This window comes from Hemicordylus capensis, chromosome 4 (assembly GCF_027244095.1).
Source record: "Hemicordylus capensis ecotype Gifberg chromosome 4, rHemCap1.1.pri, whole genome shotgun sequence".
NCBI lineage: Eukaryota > Metazoa > Chordata > Lepidosauria > Squamata > Cordylidae > Hemicordylus > Hemicordylus capensis.
In genome coordinates this window covers 165,613,893-165,632,689 of record NC_069660.1, presented here as the reverse complement: position 1 = coordinate 165,632,689, position 18,797 = coordinate 165,613,893, and the positions used below count along the sequence as shown (strand labels likewise).

The following is an 18,797-nucleotide window of genomic DNA, read 5'->3' as shown; positions in this document are numbered from 1 at the left end:
TGAGAGGACATGAGAGCCCAGCTAATGACAGGTCTGACATGGCCATGACATTATACACACACACACACACACACACACACACGTATCTATCTATCTATCTATCTATCTATCTATCTATCTATCTATCATATTTTTACACCGCCCAAAACCTACGTCTCTGCACCTGAGGATTTGTTTTTAAGGAGGTGGCCTGCATTCCTTAAAAGACAAGGAACTTTTAAAAGACAAGGGACAGTATAAGAACAATATCACAGTGTGTGTGATGGTTTTAGAAGCCCAGCTGTATCTCCAAAGCAAAGGCAGGAAAAAATACTGAATGGTGGATAGTTGCCAACAAAAGGGGTATTTGGGAGCTATATGTGGTGTCTCAGAACAAAAGTTAGAAACCTCTGCTAAGAGACCCTGTATGTATATAAGAGGTTGCCCACTGCAGGGGTGGAACCTAGAGCAAAGTATACTGTCCTGGGACAAAGCTTGTCATAATCCCTGAGTAGTGCAGAGCGCCATTCTCAGTTCTGCTTTTCAGCTTGAACACACAGAGGTGCAATGTGGCACATGAGGATTTGGGGACAGGAAGAGGAGTGTGTATAAGAATAATTCATTGCTGAGATCAGTCCCAACATGTTTCAAGGCAAACCTCATCCTCAGGGGAAAATACACTTGAATCAAAAAGAAAGATTTCTTGATGGAGAGAAGTCTTTCATTTTGATTCATGTATATTTTCCCCTGAGGAAGAGGTTCACTTTGAAACATGTTGGGACTTGTTTCAGCAATAAATTACTCTCAAACCCATGCTTTGGTAGTTTGTTGGTTCAGTTAAAAAAATCTTGTCTTAAAACAAACAAACAAATAAATAAATATCTTGTCCTATTTCTTTCCTATCTGCAAGGTGTGGTGCCATCACTATCATCTGTTGTCTTCCATGAGGATTTTGCAAACTGACAACAATTTGCTCACCATATGTGTAAAATCCAAGGGAAAGAGTTGTGGTATGTAAGGACAAGGCAGTGGAGTGGAGTGGAATCAGGAATATTAATAATTTAATGAAATAGATATTATGTACAGAGAGGCAAGTGCAGACTACTTTTCAGTGCTCTTGCTGCTGGCCGTTTGTTAGCTCTGCCTCTACTCCAGGGCCGGAATACAAGTAACTAAAACCCCATTCAAAAGCTGGCCTGGATCAAGCAATGGATTAGCTAAAAACACCACAATATGCACTAAGAAGGAACATAGGAAGCTGCCATATACTGAGTCAGACCATTGGTCTATCTAGCTCAGTATTGTCTACACAGACTGGCGGCGGCTTCTCCAAGGTTGCAGGCAGGAATCTCTCTCAGCCCTATCTTGGAGATGCCAGGGAGGGAACTTGGAACCTAGATGCTCTTCCCAGAGCAGCTCCATCCCCTGAGGGGAATATCTTGCAGTGCTCACAAATCAAGTCTCCCTTTCATATGCAACCAGGGTGGACCCCTGCTTAGCTATGGAGACGTCATGCTTGCGACCACAAGACCAGCTCTCCTCTCTCACTGCACCATCTCTGAATGGTGCAATTCCCAACATCAGCTGGGTGGTTAGGCAAAGGAGTTATCCAAGTGGCACTCTGGTACTGGGTAGCTTACAGGAATTAAAGCACAGAAGCACCCCATCATATGGATTCCACAGTGTTCCATACTGCATGGCTCATTTGAACCTGAATTTGCATCTTCTAACATTTTGTTTTCTTCAGTTTCCACTTCAGAGTCTGCAACCACAGGCACAATGGATCTACGTCAAGCCCAGCAGTGAGTTAGCACCAATTACTTCTTATTTCTTTGAATGTGTATCCTGCCATTTCCACAGATCTGAAGTGTGTTACATTAGATGTGAGCATAACAGGTCAAAGCAACCTTGCTCTTGCTGGTACATGACTGTTCCATCCCACTGACCTGCTAGTGCTTCCCATCTTAATATCCTTTCCAACCCAGATTGCTCAGGAGTTCAGGCAGGAATGGAAATTCAGACTGTGCTGCAACACAGCGAAAATAATCCACTATCTCCCTGCCACAGCCTAATCTCTGTCTTTCGGCCCTCATTTTAGTATCTGGGCAGGAAGAATGGAGTTTGTACCTCACACATTAAAGCTGAATGTTTGGAAAGCTTCAAGGGGCCTCTGAACATTCAGCTTTATTGTTCAAAGGGCACAAAGGTCAACCTGCCTGCACTGGCTTGGGGAAGTGGGGCTGAGTAGCAGCTAGTAAAGGGCAGGCTTATGGACAGAATTTATGTGGGAGCCCTGCTCAAGTGAGAGACTGTGCTGGCTATGATTCTGCTCACAACAGTTTGAGGAGGGATTCTGCTTGCATTGTCACATCTCTACTAAAAAGCCCCATGCTCTATCCTGTCCATAGAGAGAGCGCTCCAACTCCTGAGTTATTCTGGTTGCTCTTTCCTGCACCTTTTCCAACTCTATATTCATTTGGGGATAGGATGACAAGGATTGTACACAGTATTTTGAAGGTGGCTGCACCACCTAGTTGTATAAGGGCAGAAGACTGAGACTGGGTTGCACTATCGACAGAAAGAAATCCTCCTCATTGCCATATTCAGGTCTCTTCCCATTTTTTTTACTGGGGGGAAGGGGGGGAAAAACCAAACCCTGGTACTTGGACAGAGCCAAAAGATGACACCAACACCAGGCTGGGGACAGAGCCTAGCAGCCTCCAGCAGGAGAAGAGCTCCTTTGGCTAATTCTTGCAGAGACAATGGGTTGAGCTTATGCTAGCATAAGATGCAGAAGCTAAATCAAGCTCACCATTGCACAGATAGTTGCGAGAGATTGCCAGCTGCATGTGTCTGTGTCCTAGGGTTGACAACCCTTCCAGATTGTCCTGGGCGTTTTTCACACTGTAGGTTTTATTGTGAGTTTTCTACGAGAATTAACTGTGAGTTCAAGGTTGCCCCCCAAAACCAACTCAAAAAGTGGATTTTTTTAAAAAACCGTGGATATAAATCACGCTTCACTCTAATGCACAATGAAAACCCGAATCATGTGTGAAGTGCTCCCTGATAGCTCACAGAGATTTGGGCTAAATCTGGCTGACTTGTGAACACCCTCCATTCCAGAGGAGATGCACACTAAAAGCCCCGTGTCCAGGAGTCCATCAAAATTGGCAGTGATAGACAGAAGAGGCACTCTTCAAAGGAATTTTGGAGAGAGCAAGCAAGCTACCTCCATTTGAATTTGCTTAAAAACTGTTTCCTCTGCAGTGCTGTGCCATCCTAGCTCCACAAGCTTATCCTTCTGCCACCAGTTACCTGCAGGCCTGTACCTGCTCTGCTCACATAACAGTATGGAAAGCCTCACATTGAGTTGTGGTGTGGCTTAATGGCTTCCCTCAGCCACACCACAACTCAAGGTGAGGCTTGAGTTGCCAGGCAGTGCATGTCTATTTGTTCTTCCTGCAGATGTGATGTCACTTTGGACTGCCACTGGTTCCTCCCACCCAACTGGGGAAGAAACTGGCTGACATCCAGACAACCAAACACTTATGCAATGAGCAAAGATTGCGTAGCTGTGCTATGTCACTGCACAAATGTTCCCAGCAAAACATATCAGGCATGCCACATATCAGTGCACTTTATAGCAATAGCAATAACACTTACATTTATATACCGCTTTATAGCCGGAGCTCTCTAAGCGGTTTACAATGATTTAGCATATTGCCCCCAACATTCTGGGTACTCATTTTACCGACCTCGGAAGGATGGAAGGCTGAGTCAACCTTGAGCCCCTGGTCAGGATCGAACTTGTAACCAGGGCGTCAGTTTTACCACTGCGCCACCAGGGGCTCATGCACTAACACAAACATGTTTGTGCTAGCACAACCCTAGACTAGAATGCAGACTCCAGATTAAGTGCAATTAGCTAGTGCAACAACCTTGCATGAGTGCAACATACTTGAACAAGAACTTCATTAGTCTGGGTCACAGCCATTGTGCTGAGTGTGGATCCAGAGCTTTTTTGCACCTTCTGGGCATATTTAATTGCAAGGTCATCTCGGCCTGTCAGCTCTCACAAGACCATTATATCTGCATTATTGTATAATTTGAGCATGCATAGAGGAAGATGATTTTGTTTGTTTGTTTCCAGCACACAGTAACCCACAGCTTGTTTTCAAGGGATCACATTTTTGCCTTTTAAAATTCAATTTATTTTATTATACCAAATTGTGAAGAATAAAAGATATCACTATCTAAAAGTCAACATTTCACAAGCTATAGCACAGATAAAGAATTTTTTGTAATTTTCTGCCATGACAGAAGCCACATAGGATTTTATTTATTTTTTAATTTAAGAAATATTAAAAATCAATATATTGCCCAATCCATTTCAAATTAAATATTCAGAGCACACACCCCCAATCTGCCCTACATCTGTGGCCAGTATCAAAGCCCTATGGCAAGCCATTCCATAAATATTCAAAGGTGGGGAATAACCACAAAAAGGAAAACACATACCTTTTTGTGATTCTCACAGTACCTCCATTACTGAGGAGGAGTCCCAGGCAGGCACGGGCAGCAGGGCAGGCTAGGACAGGCCAGGGGAGGTGGTGTGCACAGGCCACCACTCTGACTCCTTTCTTCTCCACTGCCTGCAGCCTGCAGGCAGCCTGTCAGGAGAGCTTCAGGAGGCCTCTGGCAGAATCAGAAAGGCTTCTGGAAGTCCCACTCAGCTGACAAACAGCTGATGGTCAGCTGTGGTGGTGGGGCGCTCAGGAAGGCTGCTGCCAGGAGGAGATTGGGCTGCAGCCACCCTTGCCCTTCACAGGCACATTTGGGCCGCTGGCAGGTAGGCAGCAGGAAAATGACAATGTGGAGACCTCATGGGGGCATGAGGAGGCCTTTCCCCCCACCCTTCTCTTCCTCTTCTTCTTCCTTCCACCTCTGGCTCTGTCTGCATTTTGTATGCAGATCTCACTGGAAGTCTCATGAGAGTCTGAAATTCTCTCTCACGAACTTTCACAAGACTTCCAATGAGATCTACAGTCCTCCATCAGAGGTGAAAGGAGGAGGAGAAGGAGGAGGCAGCGGCCCAGCTGGGTGGGGGAGAGGAATGGGGACATGGCAGCAGCAGAAAATTACATGCCACATGGGTAAGGGTGACATTGTCAAAGTTGCTAAGTGTGTGGGGATTAGAATTCAACTAGCTGACCCGTGTGGCCGCCGCCGCCCTGCGGGGGCCGAGTGCAGCCACCGCCGCCTCGCCTCCGCGGCCGTGCCAGTCCCACCGCTTCGCTTCCGCGGCCGGGCCCGGCCAGGCCAGTCTACCTCTCTCTCTCCTCCCGCCCCCGTCTCCGGCGGGGCAGAGTGTGGCCGCTGCCGCCAGCGGGCCTGGCCGGCCCCAGAGTGCCGCCATCAGGCCCGCCGCCTCGCCTCCGCGGCCGGGCCCGGCCCCGCCGCCTCGCTGGGCCCCACCGCCTTGCCCCGCCTCGCTGGGCCCGCCGCTCGCTGGGCCCCGCCACCACGGCCTGGCCCGCCGCCATCGCGCTGGGCCCGCCGCCTCGCCCCGGGGCCGCCACCTCCTTGCTGGGCCCACCACCTCGCTGGGCTCCGCCGCCGCGGCCCTGGGCCCGCCGCCTTGCCTCCGCAGCCGCCCAGCAAGCGAATTCTCCTGGGTGTGCTGCCAGCCAATCAGGCGCCCCCTGCAGCCCAGCCAATCAGGCGCCCCCTGCAGCCCAGCCAATCAGCTGGGCTGCCGGGACGCATTTCTCCTGGGCACACCCAGGAGAATTATATATATAGATATTGGCCTTGGCACTTAGTGTATAAAGTGCTTTACAGTTCTTCACACAATCTCCTTCGAAGGTAGACTAAGCTGAGAGCAATGACATTCTGCAAGTGACCCAGCTTTAGGGTAAAATAACCAAATTTAATTACAGTTAATTAAGTATTTAAGTACGAAGGCTTGAAGTTTAAAGCTACTGTTGTCATTGCTCTGTGGCTAGTAAGCTAATATGAAAATAGGTAGGTAAACATGTAGGAATCTGATTTCTGTTTCAAATAAAAACATATCTACAGTACCGTTAGCTAATGTTTCCATAGCCACCCCCGCAGGCTCTGTTGAGCTGTGGTAGGCAGATTGGATTGGAGCAGAGCAACATGGCAACTGGCAGCCACAAAGAGTTAGAAGTGGGTGTGAGAGCAGTCCTTGCAGCTCCCACTGCCAAGTTGACTGCAACAGCATATGAAAAAGGCAACCCTCACTATTGCAGCTGCTCAGCTCTGCCTGGCCCCCCTTTCCACCTGGCTCTATGGTAAAAATGGCCACCAGCACCCTGGGAGCAGCTTTAAACAGCATGGCTTCATAGATGACCACATGAGAAGGTAGAGAGGGCCTAGTTGCTCTCCTACCTCACTTTTAACCTATGTAGCGAATCTGGGCTACCTATTTTGTGTAAGACTTTCAGCTCTGCTGCCTTCTTATACTTCTTTGGTAGATTTTCCCTCTCTTTCTTGTTTTACAATTTATCTCCCCCAACCCACAAAAATGCCATTTCTCCCTTTTTTGTAAGAACATATTTGTGGGCCTGGGTCAATGACTTTCCCCCCTGGGAATTCTTGCATTCCAGATGCATCCATTTCTAACAAGAGCCCCATTGGCATTCAATTCGAAGAAGGTACAATGGAAGTCACTGAGGACCATTTCATCCCAATCCACTGTGATGGCCTCTATGTCCTCTTCTTGAAGGGGATGATCAGACTGCGAGGGGTAAATGACTCACTGAGTCTGATTGTTTATCAGAAGGATGGTTCCACGAAGGATGTTTTCATCCTGGAGGTACTTTGCCGTGGTCTGGAGACAACTGTGCAAAACGTCACCATGTCTAAGCTTCGTTCTGAGAATATGATCTACTTGAAGGCAAACCATGAAGCCACCATAGGTGATCTGAAACTGGGCCTCGTCATGTTAACCCCTCATTCATATTGTCACCCTGAACATTAAAAAGCAATAAAATGACCAGTGAACTCTCCTCTACGAGCATGGGCAGTTACATTCAACAGAATATGAACTTGCAATTAATCTTATCCAAAACTGGTTTCCACTTGATATATCTGAGAAGAAATTTTTCCACGGCTTAGTAGTGGAAATCAGCCAACAGTCTATAAATAGCATTGGCAAACATACAGTTTCTTGCTTGCTCATTTGCTTGCTTGCTTTAAACTGGTATGTTGGGCTAGCACTCATCCACTGGAATGGAGTTTGTAATATTCTTCCCAAACTATGTACCCTTTCCTGACTTCACAGATTAACCCTGTGCAGATGACATGCCATGTAGAATCAACAGACTGTGTGGATGGAGGATTCCTGCTCCTCCCCTCCACCCATAACTCTGATCTTCTGAACAGAGCCAAAGCGCATACAGCCTGTACAAGTGCTTACAACTAGACCATATTAGATCATATGAATCAACCCTACCGGAGGGAAAACTTCAGATGGAGGGAATGGGATCTAAATATTTTTGTTTTCTCAATTCGTTAAATTTTTTTTTTACACTTTTTTGAAAAAAGTGTAAATCTTACTTGTTCCTGGAGCGCCAACACACAGCTGCCCTCTTACAGTGGCCATTTTTATTACCCACATGCCTCAGGATACAGCACTATCATTCATGGGACAGTGTGAGTAATAACAAAAAGTTCTGGTAAAAACTAATCTGCCTACTTCCTTTTCACTATAATCTTAATTGATAATTACCATCTTCATAAGTTAGCCCACTTGTGCTTCAAACATTTATGCATCCACCATCTTAAACTGGGGTGAATGACATCATTAAAACAACGCCATTGAGGTGGCTCTATGTGTCACTACAAATGTACCAAATTTGGTCCAAATCAGTTGGGCAGCTCACAGGTTAGTCCACTTGGACCTCAAACATACATGCATCTGCCATTTTGAATTAGGATTGATGACCTAATCACAAACTGCATCGTTGAGGTGTCCTTACGTGTCCCTACAACTATACAAAGTTTGGTTCAAATCAGTCTGGGCATTGTGAGGTTGATAGGAACACACACACACACACCCCTAGAGAGAGTGTGCTGAGTTATCTTATTAAAAAATGGCCACCACGAGGCTACAGCTGTGCCCTGTAGCTCCTGCCAGCAGTTACAGTAACAAGTAAGATTTATATTTTGCCCCAACAGAAAATAAAAATGGGAATGAATGGGAATGAGAGTGCTGGCTGACAGGTGGATTATAAATCTGAAAAAGGAAAGAAGGAAGGAGAGAGCAACCATCAGCCCCATGAAGCAGAAAGAAGACAAGTCATCCAGCTTCAGAGAGTACATCAAACAGTATAATAAAACAAATCTAGGTGCTTCAGGCCAAAGAGCCAGCGAGTCCATCTGCCTTGGCAGAAGATTCCTTCCCTGTCCCAAATATGGGTTCCAACTGTGAAGCAAAGCCTTCCACTAAGCCTCACCAAGAGAAAAGCCCTTTGACTTGCTAAAACAACCCTAGCCAAGCAATTGACCCTTATCTAGCTTTGCTGCATCTGAGCTTCAGCTGCCAACTTCGACATGCCCTCTTTGGTGTGACTGCAAAGCAAGTTTTCCAAAGTTCAAGTATCTTGAGCTGGAATATCAGTTCAGTCTTTAGATGAATGGAATCTTCAGTGTCAGCTTCAAAGATGTATTTTGTGATTGGCTGTGCCCCATGTGAGATTTTATGTCAGAACAGATATAAAACATGTCACCGCTGTAATTGGGAGAGTCTCCTTACAGGGAATGTAGTTGTGCCTTTTACTAAGACTGTTTATAATTTATTTATTTATAATGTATGTATTTATAATAAAACACAAGAGGGCGAGACTTTGTATGTTAAGACTTTTCTAGTCACCTGTATGGAACCATGGTCTCTTCACCACTACAACATAGCATTTTGGCACTTCTAGCCTTCCAGGAACATGCAAGTGTCTGGAACTTGTTTCCAACCCAGACCTATTTTGTGCCTTGGACTGATTTGCACTGCTCCTTCTAAAAGTATTTGGCTAGTGTCAGGCTATGTTGAAGATGGGGGAAGAGAGGTGAGGCATTGCATATTCTTCTAAGACTATTCTACCAGGTCTTATTCTACCTGTTTCTATGAGCATCACTTGTCCATAAGTCTACAATTCTCCCTGGGGAACGGAAGACTCCACTTCGAAGATAGGTGCTAGGTAACATGGGGTTTCACTTCAAGGTATTCAACAGACTGGTTGTTAAGACCATTTAATGTTGCTCACATATTAATTTCTATTTTCACTAAATAAATCTTACCAGTTTGTTTTGTTTTCCAAAAGGTAGACTGAATTTTATGCTTCCTTACCCATGCTTACTAAAGCTGCTTCATTTTAGATATAATGAAATATATCTATAAATATAACCACTATTTTTTCTTGAGCTGCTGTGGATCACAGTATTCTTTATTATACTCTGATATAGTGTTTCCCAAACCTTTTCTCCCTGAGGCATAATTGGATTAAGGAAAAAAATTGGGGCATACTGCCCCCCAGGGGTTCCGCTAGGTAATTTTGGATCCTGGACCTAATGGTCTTATGCCCCCCACCCCCCACCAAGATAATTTTTTGAAGTAGTTCTGAATATAATACTTCCTGGTTACCTACAGGAAACCAAATTTTGCATGAACAATCCTTCCACTTAAATTAGCCGAATGCATCACTTTTATACTGGAATATGCTTGGGGTGGGGATTTAAATAACATTTTTGGTAGTTTTGAAGAAATTATTATCATATTTCCCCAGCTACCTACAGATACCAAATTTTGCATACACAATCCTGCCACTGAAATTAGGCAAATGCACCACTTTTTATACCAGAATATGCTTGGGGAAATTTTATTTTATTTTTATTTTTAAGATGAAATTCTGAATATAATTACAATATTTTAATTGTTATTGTTCCAAACATGTTTTTAAACATGCAATGATAAGATCAATAATTCAAAAACAACACCATGCCCAAGGAAAGCAGAACCCCTTATCCTCCCAGACCCCGCTGTCTTACCCTCCACTTCTCGCTTCATACCACCTTCTCTGCCCCCCCCCTTCCTCTTCTGGGTATGAAGAAGAGCCATCCACAGGGATGAAGCAGAGAGGGAGGGAAGGAGGGAGGAAGCCACACACAGCTTTCACTTTGGTGTGTGGGTGGGGAAGAGAAATATTGGTGGTGGTGGCAGCAAGAAGGAAGCCAGCAAGCCAATGAATAAGGAGAAACGCCGCTGTTCCAGTGGGTGGCAGCTGGCAAGGGGGAAGAAACATGGGAGCTTTCCTGGGGCCACTTTGTGGCCAGTCAACTGAGCTCTGCAAAACACAGGAGAAGGTTTGGCAAGGAGGCACCTCCTCCGTATAGTACAGCCACTTGTCTGTAAAGTGGACAAGGCACCACCCAGGACACGATGCCACATTTCTTTCCCCCACCCATATTGGCTGTTGTGCACTGAAGCAGCAGCATTCCTTATTTGCTGGCTTTCTGGCATCCTTCTTGCCACCTCTGCCACCAATATTTCTCTCCCCCCACAACGTGTCGAAGTGGAAGCCATTGGTTGCTTCCTTCTTCTTGCTGGCATGGGGAGGAGATTCCTAGCACCGATGGGGCCCTCCCATGAGAGTGGGACCTAAGACTTGGGCCCTAAGGTATGGTCCAAACAGTGCCACTGCTCCCCCCCCCAGTTGTTTTGAGGTGGCAAAGCTGCACCACAATATTTAATATTTAACTGCACCACAATATTTAATTGATTTTTTTTACCCTCCCAGTGCATTATGGAGCAAGTGAATTGCAAAAGCTGATTGTTTAAACTCTCATATTTGCAGCTGATTCACTCTTCTTTGCATTGAAAATAGGGCACCTCCTTCCCAGCACATTATGGGGTAAGTCAGCTGCAAATGCGGTGAACTTCCTGATTTTGCAGCTGACTCTGAGCCAGTCACCAGTGTACCTCAGCACACTGGTTTGTTTGTTCATTTATTGTTCAATTTTTATACCACCTTCCATTAGGTACCCAAAGCAGTTAACAAAAGTTAAACTACAATAAAACTCCATTTTAAAAATCACATTTAAAACCTTAAAATCAGTTAAACAGTAAAAGCTATAAAACACCAAAAAACAACCACCATGAAACAGAAGCAGGAAAGCTGAGAAACCTGGCAACCCCTTAGAGATTAAAAGCCTGAACAAATAAAAAGATATATATATTTTAAAAAGCAGCCACAGATGTCAAAGAGCAGACAGCATTCCAGAGCCCGGGGACAAAAACAGAGAAGGCCCTGTCCCATGTGCACGACAAGTTAGTCTAATGTCAGCACATGGGGCAAAGGCCCGTCTGATGACCTTTTTGGGTGGGCAGAAACCCTTGGAAGCAGATGGTTCTTCAGGTATCCAGAGCCCAAACCGTTAAGGGCTTTGAAGGTAATAACCAGCACCTTGAATTGGATCCAGAAACAAATTGGCATACAGTATAGATGTAATATTTTGAAAGCGAGCAAGCACTTCTAGAGAGAACCCCAGTAGCTGCATTCTGCACCAAATGAAGTTTCCACATATTGTTCAAGGACAATACTGAGCCTTGCAGGACCCCATAGGCAGAAGCCAAGGAGTCAAGCAGAAGACCTCCCCCAGCACCACCTTCTGGAACCTCCCTCCAAGGAAGGACTGGGACCACTGCAACGCACCACCCCCAGTTCCTAAACCTGAGGGGATACCATGACCAATAGTACTGAATGCCGCTGAGAAGTCCAGCACAAACAACAGGGATAGTTCCATCTAGTTCCTGGTGTAGGTCATCCACCAGGGCAAACAAGGCAGTTTCAGTACCAAACCCAGGGTGAAAGCCAGATTGAAAAAGGTCTAGCTAATCATTTGCAGTTACATAGACACCACATCATATCACCTTGCTTCTAAAGGGAAGATTTTATGCAAACCAATAGTTATCAAGGTTGGTGGAATCAAGGGAGGGCTTTTAAAATAGTAGTCTTGTCACTACCTGATTGAGACTCAATGGCATCTTACCCTGCCTTAATGAAGCATTAATAATTGGCTCCAACCACCTACCTGTTTCTTCCCCAGCAGATTTTACTAACCTTGAAGAAGGGCAAGGGTCCAGAGCACAAGGTATTGCCCATACACTGCCTAGGATCTTGTCCATTTCCTCAGGCTGCACTAACTGAAAGAATCCATCACAATTGGACCAGATGGTTGCCGAGGCACGTCTCCTGGAACTGCCAAATCCTGGAGTCCAAATCGGCATGGATGTGAAAAACTTTATTTGTGAAGTGACAAGAAAACTGTTCTTTGGGCTGCTGATGGTTCTTCCCCCATTACATGGGGACTGTCTGAAGCTGTGACTCTGCCACATGAAATAGTTCCGCTGGCCTACACTGGGCAGACACAATGGAGGCAGAGAAAAAACATTTCTTTGCCTCCCCCACCACCATGGAGTCATCCTTAAAATGGGCTCTAGCCTGTGTTTGGTCTAGACAGCAGCTGGGAAACACTGCTCCCGTGTACACAGTATTCTAGAAGCCTGAAGCAAATGTTTTGACTGATAAATACTTATGGTGCACAAAACCCAACAAATAAATCAATCTTTATTTCAGTCCTTGACAAGCAAAAATTAACATAATGAGAACAATCCAGTTTTACAATATATGACCATAAAACAAATGAAATAATTAGATGGATACAGAGACTGCAAAACTTAAGATAACCTAATCTAAATGTGATACCAACTCCTGCTGAATTCTATGAGTAGGAGCACAAAATCTAGCAACCCTACGTGTAACCTGGGCATTCTAATCTGAAAGCAGATAATTGACATAAAATGTCTCAGAATGACCTAGCAAAGCCTGTAACACTGGCTTGATTAGAAGAGAACCAATTTCTTGAGAGAGAATATAATGCAGAAAAATATGCTCCAGGAACTCCACTGCACCGGAATCACAGGGGCATGTTCTCTCCAAATATAGAACAACAAATCAGCTAATTGTGAGAATATTTCCCTCAGTACTGTCTCTGTTGCCTATTTTCCTCTCTCTCTCTCTCCTACATAAACTGACCTTAAGCCCAACCCTTCTTCTTCCCTCTAAATTCAGATTATACTTCCTCCCCCATAATCCTAATCCAAAACCTACCATTCGCCCTACAAGCCCCCGATTCCATGCACTCCCATGATTCTAAACATTCAGCTTGTTCCTCCTAATTATCATCTCTACAACCTCCTAGTTGTTTACTGAGCTCTCTCTCCACTACCTGTTTCTATCACTTGTCTCCATCTCTCTATCTACTCCTTCTTCCCTGACAAATCCAGGATTCCAGGGAAGGAATCCAGGCAATATCCAGGAATTCGGAGAAAAAGTGGTGGCCACACCACCCAAGCACAGTTGCTAAGATCAGCCCTGCTGCAGGCTATAGAAAGCATAAGATGGAAATGAATAGATGAATGGATAATGAAAAGTAATGAAAATGTGATTGTTATAAATGAATAATTAAACAAATGAACATTTTAAATAACAAAAATGAATTGTATAACAAAACGAAAAACATTTTTGCACACTCCCAAGTAATAAAAATTTTCAGTGTTCAAAACATGAAAACTTTCTTGGAAGGCTAGTGTCAGTCTTTACTTAGCAGATCCTAAATCTGGGCTTTGATTCAGCCTGTGTACCTCAAAACTTAGCTGAGGAGGGAGCTACAGTTACTAGCAGAGTGGCAAGGAAGCTTCTGGCATAGCAATAAGCCAGAGCATCTGGCCAGGCCAGACTCCTATACAAATGTCCAGGTCAGCTTTTTTTTTTTTTTTTTTTGCTATTTGAATAGTGAGAGCACTTGTTCTAGTCTTGGCCTTGCTTCATTGCACCAGTGTTGCCATATGTGTGAGGATTCTGTATGAGAACCAAGGGTTTTTGTATGAGTATCAAGTTGCCTTATACTGAACCAGACCACTGACCCATCTAGCCCAGTATTGTCTACTATGGTTGAGAGCACCTTTCTAAAGCTTCAAGCAGAGAAAGCGTTTCCCCTGCATCTTTGTTTCCAGAGTTCCTTTCAACTGAAGATGACAAAGCATCAAAGTGGGATTTTCAGCTTGCAAAGTGTGTGCTCTGTCCTGGAGTTATGATAATTTAATGGGATAATGTAGTGGAGGGCTGGAGAGTCAGGATAGATTTTCTTGGTTTTAATGATGTTGGCCCAATGAGGAGTGGTTTTCTGCAGAGAGGAGTGTTCTGCCATGCCTCCCTATCCCATGAGCATATGGAGGTACAGTAATAAGTAAGATGTATGCTTTTTACCTACAAAAAACAAACACACCTGAAAATGAATGGGGGAAACAGAAATGAATTAAAATAATTACAAAATTTTAAAAATGAAACGAGTGGAAGAGACAACACTAATTAAAATGGGGGGTGGGGATGGGGAAAGCAAGTCTAGCACACACTGAGTTGCTTATCTCCTTTGGCAATGCTTGGCAGGACCGAAATCTTTCACTCAATAGTGCACTTATGGATTTATGCCCTAACAGTTACATATAGAAACAGGTGGAATACTAACTATTTTTATGCCACAATCCATACAGCAGTTTGACTGTCACATTAATATTTTTTTTAATTTTAGGACCCGAGCATCATTACTAAGAACTAGCTGGGCCAGACGCAGAGCATCTGTGCCTCTGGCTGCCTCACTCACCACTGCTGTCCCGCCCCGCCCCCATGCTGGCATGCCTGGCTTTCTGGCCGACCAGCTGCTTCCCCCACCCCTGCCTGCTTCTGCCCCCCGTGCTTTCTGTTAGGCCAGTCGGCCCACTGCCTCTCCCCGCCACACTGTGCTTTCTGGCTTGAGGGCCAGCTGGAAAGCTGGCCCGCCACCTTCTTCTGCTTCCTCTTCCCAGTGGCCGGCCCGCTGCCGCCACCTGCTCTCAGCGCCTGGCCCAGGCCGGCCCACTGCCGCCTCCTCTTCTTGGCAGCCAGCCTGGCCTGGCCCGCTGCTGCAGCATCCTGTTTCTGACGGTCAGCCTGGCCCGCTGCGCCCTCCATGCTTCCCTGTACCCGGCGGCCAGCCTGGCTTGGCCCGCCACTACCATTGTCTCCCCATCCCCATCACTATCTCCCAGGTAGCTGCTCTCACAAGAGCTGCCATGCATGCAGCTCCTCTTATTTCTCCTAGACAGGTACGCCTAAGAGAAATAAATATATAGATTCTGACTCCAGTTCTGAATATCTGAAAAAGGAATCCCTCTGCCCCCCCAGGAAATTCCAGGTTGTATTTTGACATTTAAAACTGTTGACGAGTATATCAAGGAGATTATTGTCTCCTGAGAGTCACAAAAGCACCTTCCATCTATAGATCTGTCTAACTACCATGGAAACAAAATACTGGCATATTGAGGTTATAAAGAACCCACACATATTGAAGCCACAGGTTGATTAAAAGTATAACTGAGCTACTTCTTGAACAAAATAAGTATTTTTAAATTTTAGTTTTTGATTTTTTTCAATTTTTCAAAAAGTTTTATTTGGACTTTTAATCAATTAGTCAATTGGTTAAATTTCAACAAACGTGCATATAGCAAACTCAACAGGCATTTTTTAAAAAGATTTTGAAGGAAGTATAACATAAAATTTAATAAAGAAAAGCGCTACTATTGGTTGCTAGAAGGAAAGGCTATCTTTAGTATTTCTTTCTCATTCTCTGTTAACACACTACAGCTGCAAAAAAAAATTAAAATTAAAATTAAAATTAAAAAATCACAAGGTTTCCCAGACTGAAGGTTTTACTGTGGAAGGATGAGAGTATACAAAACATGTACAGGGATTTTGTACAGGATACAAAACCCATACAGGAAATGGGTTATGTTCCAAAAGTTCCTTTGCAAGTTGGATGTTCATAACTCGGAACACATATAGTTCCTTTGAGGGACCACTTATTTGGATGTGTGGATTGGCGTTTGTAAGTCGGGGATTTAATATGTGATGGAGCTTTGTTTGTAAGTATGGGTTATTGGCAAGTCGGATGTTTGTAAGTCGGGGAATGCCTGTATAAGCACGTACAAAGCATAAATGTATAAATCGGAATAAATTGAGGCCTTTCATATTGCTGCTTTTTATTTCAGTTGATAACGTTTCATTGCAGTTTTTCAGATGATGGTTTGTTCATACAGCCAGCTCCCAGAGGTGTATCTAGGGAAAATAGCGCCTAGGGCAAGCACTGAAATTGCGCCCTTGTCCAAACAGGAATGATGGGACTTGTAGTCAACAATATCTGGAAATCCCTGTTAAAAGGAACACTGTACCATCTAGGCATGGTTGTTGATCAAAACCTGAAAACATGAGCCATCTCTGTAAAAGACTTAGAACAACAGTCAGGAGTTATGTGAGGATTCCAGGTGTCATTTTCTCTGTCTCATATCATGCTTTTTAAAAAACACGACTTTGTCCTAGACTAGAGGATCACCTGCCCAAATAGCCACTAGCAAAACAGGGGAAGAAGAAGGTGGTGGTGGGGTGTGTGTCTATAAACCAGTGAATGATTCCTGCCAGCCTTTGTCTTGTGATGACTGTTGGCTCATGATGGGGTATATGTGCATTCACCATTCTAGTGCTTACTTTGACACCAGGAGGGAGGAGGATACATTAGTTTGCCACACTAGACAGAGGAATTTTCAACAGAAGCAGACAGCCAAGTTCTGCCAGGGCCAAAACAAGCCCCTACCAGACTAAGAAATCATTGTAATTTGCCCCTTCCCGTCACAAGCAGTGTGCTGTTCTTTTATTATTGACTCTAAATCTCAGATATCCCAGTCATGGATGGAAAATTCAAGGTCAGTTTACAAGAGACACACTTTCTACATGGAAGTTTCTTCTGTGCAGGTGTTGTGCAGAAACCCATGTGTAGTGACTGCCAGGGACATAACAAGGTTGGAATGGGCCAAGATGAGATTTTAAAATGGGCCCCCAGCCCCTCAAAGTCCAGGGCCTCCACGCACCCCAGGCCCCCAAGGATTTAAGTCTGATATTTCAAAATAAGTATGCTGCCTGAAAATACATTTCACTGAATACACACACCGACACTTCACAATATATAGTGATATACAGTGAGTACTATATATTTGTGCTACTTTTAATGCCTAGAACACACTAGAAACACTAATTATTAAAATGGTCTCCTCGCTGCAGATTAGCAAAGGAGACTTTCAACCATGCAGGGTGAGCCTTTGTTTGTTTTCTCAGAATTCTTGAACAAATTAAAGTTTGATTCCAGGAGGTTTTTCAGATGAGGCTTTTAAAGCCCTTTAACACACATCTCCAATGGAATGGAGGTGCTGCATTCACATGTTGGCCATGTTACCTGGGAGGCCCAGTTACCACAAACCAAACAAACAAGGATGATTGAAAGAAGCAAAATCACCATTTATTTAACCCAGCGCTGGTGGCTTCTCCCAGTACCTCACGGTAAACCTGAGAGTCGCGTGCAGCTGCCTTTGTTCTGGGTAATTATACTTTGGCATAATTACATAGCTGGGCGTCAACATTCAGCCCCGAGGGACCAATCGTTTCATTGGTTAACATCATTGTCCGTCATATTACAAATATTATAATAATTGCTAATTTAGACAAACATTCCTCTTAGTACAATGAAGCATTTTATTCTACGTTGATAAGCAAGCCTTCCTCCTTTATCCTTGAGGTGTTATTTTTTGCTGGCCCTTGCTTTTCAGGAGATACAAGGAAAGGGGGACTCTTCCCCCTCTACCTTGTCAGCAAATTTATGGCTTTACAGCTCGCAATTTGGCAAGGCAACTTGCAGACTCTATTAACCATTTCTTGACCAGTGCAAACCTGAGTTCTGTCTCACACTTTTTGCAAAGACACTTTCCCATTCCATGAGAACAAAGTGATTACAAAGCAGCTTTCAGAAAAGGCATTTTCCCCTCATTCCACATCCAGATGTACCCTGAAGTCCTGTGAGTTATTGGAGATCAGTTCACACACAAGAAAAATAAAATAAAATAAAAGCACAACACATGCTTCACAGTTCTCACTCAGACCTTCTGGGGTGCAAAACTACTTGAACACAAGTGCATTTATACATGAATGAATGAATGAATGAATATAATATTGTTTGTTCCAGAAGTTTTTGTAATTTTCTGCAATGAAACAAGCAACAGGCCTTTTTAGATAGTAAAAAGCCAGAAATTTAAAGCCAGAAATTTTTCAATCTGTTTTAAATTAAATATTCAGAGACTTCTCAGTCTCTCCCCCCCCCATCAAAGCCCTATGGCAAGCAGATCCCTATATACCTGGGGTGGGGGGTTAACCACAAAAAGGAATTCACAGTCTACCTTGCAAAAGCTGTGTTGGATGGTCTGGGCAGAGAGTCTGCTGCAGAGAACTCTTCCTGCCTCCTTCCTGGCTTGCTGGGGAATGCCAAGTCCAGGCTTCAGGGAGGCCTACACGGAGGCCTCTCTGGAAGCCCCGCCCACCTGCCAATCAGCTGAGAGGCGGGGAGAGAAGAGCTCTCTGCAGTTTGCAGGCCACTGGGAACCTAGGCCAGAGCCGGAGGACAAGGCAAGCAGGATGGCAAGTGGCTGAGGGGCCCTGGGGCAGGGCTGGTGGGCAATGGGGTGGGGGTGGCAGGAACTTGTGTGGTGCCCCCTCCTCAGTGGCGCCTAGGGCACGTGCCCTGGCTGCCCCCCCCCCCCAAGTTCCACCCTTGAATGCAGGTGGTGTGCCTTTCTCTTGGCAAGATGCATCCTTTCTTGCCTCGTTGCA

The 18,797-nt window shown here is 44.7% G+C and overlaps 1 protein-coding gene and 1 long non-coding RNA gene across 12 annotated transcripts in view; one reads left to right on the top strand and one right to left on the bottom strand.

The window, feature by feature from the left end:
• The window catches only part of LOC128323964 (uncharacterized), a 46,683-nt gene extending 37,836 nt beyond the window's left edge, over window positions 1-8,847 (top strand). For 6 of the 11 annotated variants that reach the window (XR_008306549.1, XR_008306551.1, XR_008306552.1 and 3 more), the window contains exons 2-3: window positions 1,727-1,781; window positions 6,609-8,847. Coding sequence is in view for 2 of the 11 variants with exons in the window: in XM_053247986.1 (XP_053103961.1) it covers window positions 1,727-1,781; window positions 6,609-6,982 (429 nt within the window). In the remaining 9 variants the exon portion in view is untranslated. Of the gene's footprint in view, window positions 1-889; window positions 990-1,726; window positions 1,782-6,608 lie in introns of all 11 variants that reach the window. The other 5 variants (XR_008306547.1, XR_008306543.1, XR_008306544.1 and 2 more) reach the window with 2 other exon arrangements.
• Window positions 1-18,502, bottom strand: part of LOC128323968 (uncharacterized) — a 45,935-nt gene extending 27,433 nt beyond the window's left edge. The window contains exon 1 of the long non-coding RNA XR_008306555.1: window positions 18,368-18,502. This is a non-coding gene — a long non-coding RNA (uncharacterized LOC128323968). The remainder of the gene's footprint in view (window positions 1-18,367) is intronic.
• Window positions 18,503-18,797: the final 295 nt, after the last annotated feature.